The sequence below is a fragment of the Chiroxiphia lanceolata genome, chromosome 14 (genome assembly GCF_009829145.1).
Source record: "Chiroxiphia lanceolata isolate bChiLan1 chromosome 14, bChiLan1.pri, whole genome shotgun sequence".
NCBI classification, from domain to species: domain Eukaryota; kingdom Metazoa; phylum Chordata; class Aves; order Passeriformes; family Pipridae; genus Chiroxiphia; species Chiroxiphia lanceolata.
Window position 1 is genome coordinate 10,935,945 of NC_045650.1, and position 15,446 is coordinate 10,951,390.

General features: G+C 40.7%; 1 protein-coding gene across 6 annotated transcripts in view; it reads right to left on the bottom strand.

Moving 5' to 3' along the window:
* IL1RAPL2 (interleukin 1 receptor accessory protein like 2) overlaps nucleotides 1–15,446 on the bottom strand; it is a 429,226-nt gene that overhangs the window by 25,705 nt on the left and 388,075 nt on the right. For all 6 annotated transcript variants that reach the window (XM_032702309.1, XM_032702308.1, XM_032702311.1 and 3 more), the window contains one exon: nucleotides 3,873–4,002. In XM_032702309.1, the coding sequence (XP_032558200.1) occupies nucleotides 3,873–4,002 (130 nt within the window). The remainder of the gene's footprint in view (nucleotides 1–3,872; nucleotides 4,003–15,446) is intronic.

Genomic DNA, 15,446 nt, shown 5'->3' on the forward strand with positions numbered 1-15,446 from the left:
TCCAACAGCATTTTCTGCACACCCCGAAGATGAAGCTCTGTCCCTGTCTGAAATGGGAGAAACTTCACCAGCGACACTGTCCACACATGCCAGCTCTCACAAGGTGAGAAAATAATAGCTTGCTTTTTCTGGTTTGCTGAACAAACTAAGAGTAATTACATCATTTAATACATTGCTAAATCAATGGCACTTGGCAACTCACAACAAACAGGATAGAAAGAGAGAAAGAAAAGGTGGGTGAAGTAAAAACAATACAGTGCCTTCTTTTTCTTCAAGCTGAAGCATTTTATTTGAGCTGAATCAAAACATTTTGTCTAGTGAATATTTTTCAGTTAAGAATATGAATTTTAAAAAAAAGGAAGTGCCATTTCAGAATACAAATGTTTTCTTTGAAAATTATCCAACAGTTTGGATTTTTCAAATCTTTTGTCATATTTTTTCCGATGCATGTGTGCACTAAGTTGAATCTGAAGTTAAAATACTTTTCCTTTGAGACCATATTTACCTAAAATTTTTAGGCTGTGTATGATCAAAGATGTAAAGGCCCTAAGAAAGCCTCACCTGGGTCTCTTTGCAAGACCAAGGCATTACTTCAAACCTTTACTAACCTGCATGTGAGATGCAGGGACTGCATCTGCAGGGACTTAGCAGAAAGGATATTTTCATTCCTTATATAGCTGAGGATCTGGACAGTGAACAGGGCTATGAACTCTACTGCCTTCCTTCTACTCCTTAACAATAGGCTGTAGATGAAAGGACAGACCTGTGAGTACATAAGTACCTCTCCAAAGCAAAGCAGTTCAACTGGCAACATGGCACAGTGATCTTCCCTCTCACTTTCCTGCATCATGTTTCTTATTCTTTGCCCAGAAATTGTCTACTTAAGTAGTATAAGCTTTTCAGGAGAGGGCTGTCATTTCCATACTTCTCTGCCAAGTACCCAGCACACTGGCCAGGCAGTGGTGGGAATTCTGTCTCCCGCCCTCAGCACCCCCTCCTAACAAAACACAACATAACCTCATCTTGTCTGAGCATTTCATAACCACTAGTTGACTTCTGTGGGTGATAAATTAATCTGAAGAAATAAAGCTGCTGTTCAAAATGTCTTCATTCACCTCTTTTCATGCCACTAGAAGGAGTTAAACTATACCTACTCTAAAAATGGACAAGACAGAAAAAACAAGGACAAACATACTTTATAAGACGTGCATTATGAGGCAACTGCAAACTGTTTGGCAGTGTTGCCTGAAGAAGAAAAAGAAGCAACTCCTAGGTGGCTGGGAGAGTAAGATTTATGTCTGAAAATACTTTGCCACGGCAGAGAGACGGTGTTGAAATTTGCTGTGGGCTCCTTTGATGATTAGGTAGGTACAACTGACAACTCTGAAGACAGGCTTAAAGACTCTGATTTCTTCTTTAATAGCCCTGGTTCAATTTACATGACATTTTTATTACCGCTGTGAAAAACCCACCTGGTAAGCAAAGCCTCTTTCTCCTTTCCCCCCACGCATGTCTAACACCTGGGGATCTTAATTCAAGGGAAGGCAAGGAAGCAGCTTAGGGAGAGGGTCACTGCCTCTGAGTCCTGCAATGCTGATTATTTGCTTTTTATTATGAGGCTTTAGAGCAAGGTCTAATAAATAACAAGAAGTCCAGAACTACACAAATATTACTCATAGTGAAGTGTGGTTACAAAAAAAAACCAGTTCCATGGGTTTGATTTGAACAGGAATGCTCAAGTTAAGTGCACCCTTGTTTCAGTGCTTTCATAACAGCAGTGGCTGCTAACCATGCACACTGGAGGATGCATATTAGGGATGGAGGGTTTGTACTCCCACACTGCATTGATTTGCAAACCTGAATTCTCATCATATACAGAAAATCCAGCAACACAACAGACGGGCACGGTCCAGGGTAGGGACAGCACCAAAAATTCAGAATGCAACTGAGTTTGTGAACTGATTTAAGATGGGGGATGCAGAGTTAAAATGTTAGAAGCTTTTCAAATGAAAGCTGGAGTATCTTGGTCTGGTTGTAACAATTCCCTACTACTTTTAGTTTCTCAACACAAACAGAAACGGGCTGGTAACACCACAGAGAAGCAAACTAATGGAAAAGGCATTTAACCAGCAAGTTCAACGTGGCTCATCAAATTTGACACATACTTGACAATTTTTTAAGTACAACAATAAATACGACTGGGTGGAAGGTGTGGGCTGGCTCAGAGCACTGTCAGAATGATTAGTGCTTCTTAGTTTCACTGAAGGAGCACACCTGTAATGGGACACATAAACAAGAGCTCTTACTGTGAAAGAATCATTTGCAAAAAGTTACCACTTCAGTTGCCACAGCTACTTCTAAATCAAAAAAGGGAAGGACTGTGGCTCTGCTGGTAATGATGCAGTAGGTTTTGGTAAATGTTCTTTTTAATGCTGGCTGTGATCACAGAAGATTAGGTACGTGATAAGTAGATTAGCTGAGGAGAAGATTCACTGAATTGTGAGGGGTCTGCAAACTGAGTCAAAGCATTTTAATGGAATGAGAAGAGGGAGTTGTCACATATTAATTTGAAACATGAATGTGTAATGAGATGGCACAATGAAAGACAAATAACAGCTTTTTCAAACTTAGTTTCATTAATAAACGCACATGAAGGAAAAGGTTTGAACTGTGCTAAAGATGGAATGCTCTTTAAATACAAAACTCAAATTGTCCTTCTGATGCAGAGGAAGAACATGACCAAAATCACTCTGTTCATATATATATACCCACACCAGAGAGGACACAATGTCATTAAGTGCTGATTACTTACAGTAGCAGAAGTTTCCAATAATTGCTTTTTGTGGTCAGAAGCCCAAAAGAGGACTGTACACTGGCAATATAAAATAAATTTCATCTTTGTGCAATTAAGGTGCAATGTTAGGTCAGTTATTTTAGTATATCTTAATAACCAGTGGCTAAATGGCTGAACTTCAAATTATTGATCAAGTAATAAAGCAAAGGAACCTCTCTCTGCCTGCTCTCCAAAATTACCTTTACAAGAAACAAACAACTCAGATATGAGATCAAAAAAATGTGCAGTGGAAGGTGAAAAGACCTAGGCTTTCTTTATAATCTATATTCATTGTGTCTACTGGAGCTGGGACCCCTTTTCCCATAGTTTAACCATAGTTTAGTCTTTGCTCAAAGAACAATAATCAGGTAATTATTAAAGAAGAGAAGATGATGCTGTTAAGTGCAAATTCCATGGAAGTTCATGGGGATACAAGCGAGTGTTTTCTTTACAATTGGTAGAGTAAATGATAACCAGCACCTGGAACAAGCCAAGCACAAGCTGGATATCAGACACAGCCACTCCTTTCTCTCCCTTAAGTGTTAAGCCTGGAGGAACAAATGCTCTTTGAAAGTCCTGGTTAAGGCACACTGAGAGCTGCATCACAGACAGACAGCACATGCAGCAGAAGAGAAAAAAGTATGGTGGCTTTGACAGGAGACCATTAATCTTCAAGATTAACACTGATGCTGAAATGAATGTCATCTTGCCAAGGACTGCCACATGGGACAGCTGCACTGGGCAGCACCATTTCCATGCAGGGCTAAAATCAACCCCTGGAACACTCGAGACGCTTCAGCTACCACCCACCAGGGGAATTTGATAACAGATTTTCAGGCCCTTAGATAGCTATGTCTTTATCTTCTATGTCTTTAGAGTTTAGAAAGGGGAGGGAGCAAATCACAGAGCCCTGGCTCCAAGTCATTAATCACTCTTTGGACAGAAAAACATTTTTACTTTCAATTAAAAACCTGTTAAGAAAATCCAACAGGTTTTTGGGGCATACAATAAGTTTAACAGTAAATAATTTAAAAAGTACCTGACTTCGCCTTCTCTAATGTGACCTTCTAATTCTTCTATGAATTTCTCCCCTTTCATCCAGTAGATCATGGGGCCTGATTCTCCACTGAATCCAAAGAAAGCTTTGCAGGCCACAGTCAGTGGGTTTCCTGAGGACAAAAAGAAGAGAAAAGGTTAGAGACTATGTCATAGCTACTAGTGAGAGAATTCTTATAAGAAATCTCAACACTTCAGATAAAGCTCCTCGTTTAAAATTGGAAGGAAAAAAAAAGAAGGAATAACTATAAAATAGAAAAAGAGTGATGTTGATTTCCATCTACACGAAATAGCTGTGAAATGAAACCCTGAGGTTATCTATTATTTCATTTTTCCCAGAAAGATACCACGTGAACAATGAGAAGGTATGGAAATGGTGGCAACATAAGGTGATGTCAAACTGGTTGTCAAAAAGAAAGAGATGACTTCTCTGTCAGACTCCTGGGATCTCTCCCAGGATTGGGAATTCGTCCCTGTAAGGCAGGTAAATCACTGAACTACTGCTCCTTACCCACCATAAAAAAGACACAGGAATAATTTCTTCCTCATTTAGATAGAAATCAAATGTTAATGAAGTTGTGGTAAGCTGCTCAGAGAGTTTTTAAAGATTCTCAAGAAATACATGATGCCAGTGAGCACCAACACTGATGTTACCGTCAACAGGTATTTGGTAAAGGACCAAACTTCAAAGCAGTATTTAAGCAAACTTCTTCCTTTCAGCTCTGCAATAATACTTCCAAAAGAAAGAAATTAAAACTTGGAAACTAGTCAGGTTTCTTTTCTCTTCGAGAATTCAGCATTTAGACGGGATTTAGTTTGGCTACAGCTCTAACTGTGTTAGGTAGTCCAGGACTGTGCTTACACTGCCAGGACAGATGGTCGTCTGCCTGCAGAAGACAAAAAAAACCCAACAAAAAACCCCCCAGAAAAACCTCAAACAAGACAGGAAATTAATGAGAAACATGCCCATTCCCTTAGTATGAAAATACAGCTCCTGCACCCACTTTTCTCTGCCTATTTTACCCCACAGAGGTGGTCTAGGTTACAGAGCAGTTGTAGAATCAGCAACTTAGATGTGAGGACAGATTACATTTAATGTCAATGGAGACTCCTTCCAGGACTTGGATCAAGAATGGAAAGCCCAAATGAATTTTATTGTATTTGAAAGAAAGATTTTATTATGTCAGCCATTCTCAGTGTCAGCAGGAGACTCTCTTGACGCTGCAATATAACAGGCCTACAATTTTCAGAGGGGCTAATCATTTGGAGCACATCACTTGGTTGAGCATGGGCTAATGCTTTCACATGATTGACTTACTGTGCCTTAATCAGTTACCTCTTGTCTGCTCAGCAGTGTTAACTTGCTGTGTGCACACTCAGAGCGTATCAGAGCTGTGTTAAAGTGTCTTTGCCTAAATCCCCACAGAGCTGTCCTAAGTCAACTGCTTGCTCTTGTCTATCCAGTATTTTGGTGCCCAATTTAAGACATGTCTAAAGAGCCTGATTAGTCAGGAAGCACAGCACTCCCAGCCACGGAAAATCAGCCGCCTTTAAATTGTTTCCAAGTCAAGATCCAAAATTACAAGTCCTTTTGAAACATTAGGATACAGCAAGAAAAGACTTAAAGGCTGCACTTGAGCCTCTGTTTCTCAAATAGCAAAAGATAAAAATGGAAAGTGTTTATCCTGAAAATGTTTTCCAGACTCTTTAATTATCTCCACATTCATGATGAACTCTGGCACCACAGCTGGCCACTGACCACGTGCTGATGCTGACAGATTATACAACCAGATCAAACATACAAGAGAGAAGAAGGGGTGGATATTCACATTATCTGCACATCCCACAACACTGACCACCATCAGAAAAATTTCTAAACTTCTACCTGACGAAGAGTCAGAAACACTTCTAGGCAGACATTTAATTCCACTACAAGCTCACCCAGCCTCACTCCACGGCTGGAGTGGAAAACTGGAGCCTCTGGCTACATTCACCTCACTTTCTCCAAACATGTTGAATGCCTGCGTGGTGTGAGGGCTTTCGTGCCACTTGCCTTGGAGTCACAATACACATCTTTTTAAATACCATTTGGTGAATCCTAGCATGTGGCTGCTCAGTCCATGTTTGATTTTAATGGAAAAAGACATTGTTGCAATGTGTAAAAGGAAAAGGATAGATGTGGCCTATCAGCATTGACAGTATTTGCCCTTTTCCTGGCTCACCATGCTGGGCCTTAAGTGTTATAGGCAAAATACATTACAGAGTGTGCTTTTTCTCAAAGTAGCAGATTTTTACTTGAAAAACAAGCCCTGAGAAATGAGAATATTCTAAGGTGAGCCTAAGATTTCTATACATGTAGAGTAAATATCCTGAGGTAATACGTCTGGTCTGAAGAAACAAAAAGTTTTCTACACAAATAGGAAAATCTAAAACCCCCAGCTGTTGGTACACAGCTTCTGTAATAAACAAACCCAATATAAAGCATCAGGAGCCTTTACTGTGACAGCCTGCATGATCTGAACATGCCTGGGCAGATCTATTTCCTAGCTTTGCCACCAGGGAAACCAGCAGAATAAACTAATACCATCAACAGCAAAATTTTGAGTGAATTTGGATTTTCAGCTCAAAGTCTGGGACTGGCCACACCTGAAAAACCCATAGTTAATCTCATCTGCAAACCCATCACTGACTAGAGGGTGACATAAGCAACTGTTTCTCATGGAATAACTAATTTTTATCTCAGTAGCAGAATGATGTGCATCTGGGTTGAGCTGAGTTTGGGGCTTAACGAGCCTTTGAAGTCCCATCCAAACTCAGACTCTCATTCCCTGTTCTTCTACTCAAGCTGGTAAGGCCAGCTCACTCTTCTGTACCTCTCTGAAGCAGCTTTTGGTTTGTAACTCTCCTTACTCCTTTGTGACTCTGGCAGCAGGACACAGTCAGAAAGGTAACATTGGCTCTCTTGCAGAACCACTTTACCTCCCCAAATGAGACTCCACAAGGAAAGTAAGGAAGGTTTCCCCTCTCCTGCTCTAAGCCACAACTACAGCAGCCACCTGTTGTTACTGATTTTCAGGGAACTCCAACCAATTCCCATCCAGAAAAGAACACAGCATGTCTCACTGCATTTCCCCCCAGGTACTGTGATCCTAAAAATGAGGCTGATTTCCCTGATTCCTAAATGTACCCTTGAATATGTGGAGAAACAAGCACTGAGCATGGAAAGTGCCCTTTTGCAGGTGCTGATTTGGGGGCTGGCTCCAAGCCATGCAGCATCACACTGAGTCATAGCTCCAGGCAGAAGGAACTAGCAAGGCCATTTGGAACTCCAACAATCCATCTTGTGTAAGGCCCAAGCTTCTGCACATCGTTACTGCTATTCTGCATGACCCCAAGTAGTTCCCCTACTAAGTGTTCTTATTAAGAAATATTCCCCTTGCACCATTTAATTAACAACATTAAACCTCCTAGAATGAATGGTATCCTAATATTTTTTCATTTACAGATGGATTCTGCTTAAATCAGATAGAGATTTCAGATGCATTTTTACTCAATAAAATAATTTGCTGAGATTTCTAATGAATCAACAGTTAACAAAGTGTTTGAAAAAACAAGGAAAGAAAGCAGAAAAGCTTGTTTATAGAGTCTTCTGCTCTGCTGGGGTCACCTTGTTACAGTAAAGCTGCAGGTTCCAGCTGAAGTCTCTGCTTTAGCTTTTCTCCCTGCCCTGTCAATCAGACAGGCTTGTTGCAAACACTCAGCTGATAAGACACAACCGCTGGCAATAAGAATGACTTTTATTACTAAATCTTACTGTACAATTTTCACCTGCCCATTTTCACAATAAATCTGTGTGAACTCTACCATACAAGTTTTTGCAACTTGTATTCCTGACAAGGAGAATTCCACAGAAATGTAATTACTCGAGGAAAAGAGCTGCCTGATGGTGGTAAAGTACTGGCTAAGGATGGAAAAAGGGTCTGCAAAATAATTTAGCCAGGAATGATTCTGAATGTGCTTACTGCAGGGCCAACATGCATTGAAAGAGAATCACAAATCCTGCAGTACAATCTCTCTTAAATGAGATATGCTCCAAGCATCGAGTAAATGAAACTTAAAATACCTAAAAGTTTTTCTGTCTTTTTAAAACTCAAAAGACTTTTAAAAACTTAAATGCCAAAGCTACATGACTGACCAGCATGGAAGACAAAGCCTCTTCACAGGTCATAACATCTGCCTTATGCCAAGGTATTTTTCAGGGCTTTTTTTTAAAATGCAGATTGGTTGTTTGTTGGTTTTCACTTGTTTTGCACAAACAGGTGTATTTTCTGGCTTTGATGCCCACATCAGAGAATATGGACTGATGACCTATGCTACCAGCAAATCAGGCCTTCACTCACGGAGCAAATCATCTCAGAGCAACCCCATAAAGGAGCCAAAGTCATCTGTGAATCCTTGGGTGCTTTTTTTTTTTCTCTGTGGCTTGAAGGACATTAGTTGTTTTTCCAGTTCTTTCACATTTTTGTGCCAGATACAACACCCACCTCAGCAAGCCTGAATTGAAGCAAATGATCCTTCCCAGCTGGTGGCAAAACTGACTGAAAGTGCAAAAGGCCTCCTTTTGTACTAAGCAACATCAAAAGTCAATCCTGCACACATTGCTAGCTGGATTTACATCTTCTGTTCCACCTGGGTGCCAATACCATGGACTGCAATATCACTGCTTTCATCTACTCCAGGGCTGGGTGCTGTGTACACATAGAAGGGAAGACAAGTGCACTGCTGCCACTGAAAAGTCATTTCATCACTCCAAGTCCCTGTTATCAATGCATATGCATCATGTAGCTCCTCTCTGATAATGGTGCTTGTGTCTCTTTCCCTGTAAGACTAACAGAGAGGAGTGTTGGCAAAGGAGCAGCTTCCCACTCAACACATGCAGATGTTATGCAGGCACTTCATGGGCTTTGTTTCTTCTGTTTGCTGAGGCAGAGGACAAGAAAGGCAGGTTAGTTATCACATCTCAATAAGTGTATTCTACAAGCTGTCTGCAAAACTGAAGCTGACTTTCCAGGCTGTGAGGTTTGCAAGGCAAATCACCATGTCACTGACAAGAACATTATTGTTCTAATGTGCTTTACAAGTGCTAGAAAGCGGCCAAAGAGCAGCAGAGTGATTTAAATTCCCCTGGCAAGGCAGACTGGATTGTATACAACCCTGAAGTAAAGAACACATTTCCTTTTCTTTCAGAAGGACATCCTGGATAAGAAGATATGGGAGACAGAGCTTATGCCTGCAATTTATCCACAAAACAAATGCCGGGGGCAACACAGACCTTGACTCGTGAAAAACAATCTCTGTGTGTGGTAGTTTCTCTCTAGTTAGCAGAGAATGTCAATTCTCTCCAAGACCCTTGCAAGGACATCATCTGAGCTGCTCTCCTATGTTCGGCAGCGACAGCAGAGCCCAGCAGCACACCACTACTGAATTTAGACAAAGCTACAGACACCCCACAAAAACTACAGATACATGATCCTTTATTTTCCCCTGGCCATTTCCCAGCATCACTTGATCAGAGGTTCCATGCTTTGTTTAGTTCAGAAAGATTAATAAAGACAGTGCTAATTACTATACCTTCTATACTATAGGGCTTCTTTTGCCTTCCCTTTTACCTGGCTATTCTACAGAATACAGGCCTAACTATGCTGAACCATGTTATCCCATTTAGGTAAAAGTCTCATAAAGTTCAATGAGTAGTTTGAGCATTAGTGGATCCAGTGAAAATAAAACATACTCAAATCAAATTATTTTCCCTCACCAAAAACCACAATTACAGAAAATCCTATAATATTTCAAAACTCTATTCCAGCAGCCAGTAGATTCATGATGGGATATGAGCCTTCCAAACATTTGCATAATTAAAGCTCAGCCAAGAATTAATGAACTGAAAGCATTTTAAAGAAAATTAAGAAACCTGCTTTGGGTAGTGATAATAATTGCCTTAATAAGATAAATTTATAGTGAAATCAAACCTAACTAGCCTCCAGACATTAATTTCAAAACAGTTTAAGAACATTTGAAAGCACACCCATATATATGTATAATTAGATTGTTTTTAGTCTCCAAGTTTCTAAAAGAAACAGCCTAAAGGAGGTGCTCTTCCCATAAGTACGACCCTGTGCTACGAACAGCACATACAGCCACTACAGTGGTATCCTGGCAGCTGTACTGATGTTTAGGAAAAATAAATGGTGGCAATACATAACTTACAGTAAGTTGGCTCTTCACTCACATAAGAACTTTTTGACTGAGGCAAGTCTTTGGCAATAAAAAAAGAGACCGGTGAAAACTTTGACAAGAAAAATGCAAGAGATCTTTAGGTCTTGTTTTGTCCTCTGTAGTTTATGATCTTAATTTTAACTTTCTTTCTTGCTCTGCTCTTATTTCTTATGCCCTGAGACATCACAAAACACACAGCCATGAGATATTTGTGCTTTTGTCTCACTCAAGTGAGCAAATAGCATTTATAAAAAGTAGGATAAAAATAACACTAACAACAAGCAGCAAAAGTGCAAACATGAAATAAAGCAACTAAGCCTCTAGACAGTTTGTTGCCAAGAACACAAGTCAATTCATTTGCTGTCATTCCATACAGCTCCAACCATTGCTAATTTAAACAACACAATCACAACCCACTGGAAGGGCTGCTTGTAAGCTTGGCTATTGACTGTAGCTCCCACAAAGACAGAAAAACAAAACTAAAAAACACACACAAGGCTGAAATGTTGCTGATAAAAATTTATCAGATGTTCCAAAAATGAATCAATCAAGGCAAAATCACCTAGAGCAACTTTCTTCCAAAAAAATAACACCCAGAAAAACATCCCAACCCCTGCCTCCCTCCACTGCCAAAAAAAAAAAGGTAACCTCGCCTAAATCCTATAAAATCCTTTATCCCATTTTCAGAACTGCCTGGGGGTCATAATTTAAAATCTTAGTCATTGAGAGCTCAGGTGTAACGGAAAGTCAAGGATTGTAGCTTTTCGGTTAGTCACCTACAATGAAGACAGATGCTTAGTGGGATTTCCAGAAGCAGCCTGACAGCTGCCTTGTGCTGACTTTAACTTGTGCTCCATGCTGAGGTCCTTCTGCAAATCTCACTTCTGTGCATTTTGAGGCATAGAAACGTTATTTAAGAAGAGAAGTGCCCTGCAGGTACTTGGAAAATATCCCCTCAGTGGTAGGGTTGCAAGGGCTGAGGCAGCCCAATGGCAGCAGAGCAGTGACATCCAGAATAGAGTGAACTACGCAGAGAGTGCCATGGAACAAATCATCTCGATATGGCCAAGGCATGGACATGTCCCCATGCTGTCACAGCAATCATTCCTCTCACTGCCCTGAGAGAAGAGCAGGAAGGGAAAAATTATTCAGAGGGACACTTGCTTCCTTAAACTACTGTCCCATGGTGAGAAGGGGAAACAGTGAAATACAAGTTTGAGCTCCAAAGAGATGTTTCTGTCTCCTCACAACAACCTGCTGGCTCAAGGGGAAGGCAGGGTCCTATCCCACACAGTGCTGCTTTTTGCCAGCTTCAGGAGTTTCCAGCTCTCCAACTTGCCCCTGCATGAAAGTTTCTATGGACATTTGTGTCTCACATTTCAATTTCCTGAGCAATTACATCTTGATCTTTTCTCACAGGGGATAAAGAGGATGAAATCCAGCATCTCTTTCTAGAGTAACCTGGCTTCAATGTGAGGAAAGTGCACAGAGGGACCAACCTGACTGAGATCTACCGACACCAATGTTGTCAAATTTTGAACCTTAGTCACATGAGTATGTTATGGGTACCCAGCTGTACATTTCAAAGAGTCCCCATCTAGGAGGCAGAGAGTACATTCAAGGTTGCTAAGGAAACCAGCTGCAGGCTGCAACAGGCTGAACAAATTACACTAACCCTCTTCCAACTTCTCTGTTGCTTTCTAAACAAATGATAAACCCCCTCAAGGCACTGACTACAGAATGGATAATCTTCCACTTAGAAAGGACAAAGCCAGTGCAAACTTCTGCTTCCTGCTATGGATGTCCTGCCCTATAAACAAAGTGACACTTTTGTATGTGTGCTTGAATCTAAGGAGTCATCTGGGTATTTTCATACTCAGTTTGTGACTGTTCACTCAACTCCTGCTTAGGTTTTGCTAACACAGCTCGTGGTAAGGCCTGATATATGCTGGGAGCAGCATCATGAGGTCGAAGCCCACTCCATGGGCAGGACAGGTGGCCAGACAGAGCTAAAGTCCCTTATGCACCACTATCACCTCAAATTGCTGCCTCCAGCCACCATTATCTTTTGTCTGGCAGTCCCCTCAGAATCCACTAACTTATGGATAGGGTATAGACCAAACCTCCAACCTAAAGGGTATAAAACATCAGTTTACCCAAAAAGCTTTTGAAGCAGATCCAACAGCAGCTGGACTGCTCAGAATTTCATGCTTCCTGTGGGGTGTGATACAGGGCACACTCTCAACTTGATGGAGAAGGAAGGATGAGCACTCACCTTCAGATAGGGTAAGTGTATGATATTATGAATTATGGGTTAGAAGTCCTGAGTAAGTGAATTCAGATGACAGACTTCTCTGAGGAAAAGAGGATTGAGCCTGTTTGTCATGTTTACTATATTTCTTAATTACTTATGAAACAAAGTTTAAATAACAGAGTACATTCCTCTGTAAATTGGAAAAGTCTGAACATACTGTCACATCAGTTTTGCACAAATATGTTGATGAAAACCCTAATTCTCACTAAACAGCTCACTAATACCTCTGTAATGCCCTGCAGCAGGCATGTAGAGCCAGAAAAGTGTGTTAACAAGGTCCAGAATATCAACTTGATGCACATATTTTGATGTTAGATAAGTCCTTTCCTCTCTCTGCTGCCATGCTCCTGACACAGTACAGGAGAAAGGGATGGGAAGGCTAAGAAAAGGGGCCAGATACAAGAGGCAGTAACTGCTGCAACCTTCTGATTTCTCCAGCTTTCCCATCCCCCCCCTGGTCAGGGGGATGAAGAGACAGATATCAATCACCTCTGACAATGAGTGTAACCACAACTGTGACCTCATTTGGCCTCAGTTTTGCAGGTGGCCTCTCATCCACAGGGGACAGGACCTGCCATGGCTCGTGATAAGATGATGCAAGTTCCCACTTCCCCTGCACAATGGGACCAACAGGAACACAGCTACAAGATCAGCTTGTACCCAAACGAGAATCTACAACTGACTGATGTGCTAAAAACTCAGCAAATGCTCAAACATTTTGCTGAATAGGGAGAGGGTTCCCTGTTCATTAAATTTAAGTTCATATTTAAGTGCCATGCTAAGTAAGTGCAACAGTGAATTCTAAATAAAAATGTATTTACAAAAAAGATTTAAAAAGAAAAACAACAGCCACAGAGCAATGTTTTCTCCAAGCTAACTGCAGTAAATAATTCCCATTTATTATTTACTGAAATTAGAGATAGCATTCAGGTTGAGTAGGACAGTAAAACACAGTTCAATAAACACAAACTGTATTTTGCTTGTTCCGTGAATCAATATTGTTCACCAGTTGTCCAATAAAGAACTTACAGGGAAGATCAACCTCTTATAATTTGTAAAAATTAAAGAGCACATTTTTATTTGTCCTTCTTATTGATAAAAAATAATCATGATAAAAAAACCCAATAGATAACATTAGGGTAGATAGTATTTAAAAAAATATCAACCACACTGAAAATTCACAGTTTAGAAAATTTTTTTCTGTTTATTTGTTTGGTTTTTGGTGTTCGTTTTTTTTCTAAAACCTTGGGTTAAGAATTTTTTAACCAAGACACAAGACCTGCAAAAGAGACTTAAGGGTGCAATAGTCATAAAAAATTTTGTCAATTCAGACAACTTTTCAGAATTAAAACTACCTCTTCCTAAAGAGATAAAGTGACATCTCCTTGTGTCCAGTAATCTGAGCCATAATCTAGCAGTTCAGTCAAGTGCTATGTTGAAAATGACCTTGTTAGTTTTGCTGTGACAGATGTGATTTACAGAAGTCAATGGACTAATTGCCCTAAACCTATTAGCAGTGAGGACTCAGATTTACCCTAAGCCTCTTGCCTTGCATTCAGTTGAGGGTATTCACACTGACCACATATTAAATGTAATTTTAGTTGCACAGGAATCTAAGAGTCTCACTTTTCCCTAGGTGAGTGGCGAACCACGACATCCGTAACTCAGATCTCCTAAATTCTGACCCATCGATTTTTTCCCCGCTGGATCTTTACACACAGTAAAGGCACAGCTCGTGCTTTCAACTTCCCGAAGTCTACATAATTCACCCCATTTTCAACACTGCTCACCAACAATTCAGAACGTTTCAAAATTAAAAAACACTTCCTTGGCCCAAGCAGAAACTCCTGCAAATGGGAACTTTCCTCTTTTATAAATAAATAAATAAATAAATAAATAAATAAATAAATAAATAAATAAAAGTCCTTCATCTCTACCCACATCTCCCTCCCCCAGCTCTTGGGGAGAGAGATTCATGTCTTCACTAGACTTACAAAAAGATGTTATGAGTTCGAATCTGAAATCTATTGAGAAGCGGGGAGGCTTTATGCTCTGCTGTGGAGAACTCAGAGTGAATATCCATTTGGGAGAGCCATGTTCTGAGCATGTTTATTCAGAACAACCTCCTGAGGATTTAATGTGAACCTACGTGCGGTTGATCTTAAAAAGACCACCTGCTATTCAAAAACAAAGAGGAATCAGGAAATAGGGATCCTGTCTCTGTCAGTCATGTCATGCACAGCAGGCAAAGCATCAGCGAGCTCCTGTCTGGCCCAGCCTGCTCTTTAGTCCAGCATACTGGGAACAGCTGTGCAAGAGCACTCGGCACACAGAGCTGGCTCCCACTGAAAGCAGCTTTGATTTTATACACTCCTGGAGCCTCAGAATGCGCCCCCCCCCCCATCTTGCCCATGGTGGTGTTTGGATACAAGGAGCTCAGAGCAGTATCTTAAAAAAACTCTCCTGAGAGAAAGGCTTTGCTCTTCTTTATTGCTTATATCTTTTCTTAGCTGTGCTAGTGCCGAGAAGGAAATTAAGCTGCTCCCTGAAAGATCTACTGTGAAACCTTGGCTACTTCAGTGTCAAGATTGTTATTCGAGTTTTTCTTCTACTGCCAGAAACCTTTACATGGCCTTCACCTCTGAATTAACCAGAGAAGGTTACAGGCTTACTCTTCCCTCCCTTGGGAAAGCTCCTGCCACCGTCCAAAAGGACCCAGGTAATAGTGATCATCTGGAAATGTGAAGATCTAATTACACACAGATGGGCAGGAGCGAGAGCAAAGGACTGGCCTTTAGAGATGTGCATCTGCTACCTCACAGAGCACTCAATAAAGCTGTGCCTGCAGCTGGCAACAGGCTGAGGCAAACGCCTGCCCCAAAGTTTTGATGATGTTTCTTTTAAGGATTTCTAAAGGGATGCTGTGTATGTTCTCAAAAGCTCATGTAGCAATACAAAACAGAGACA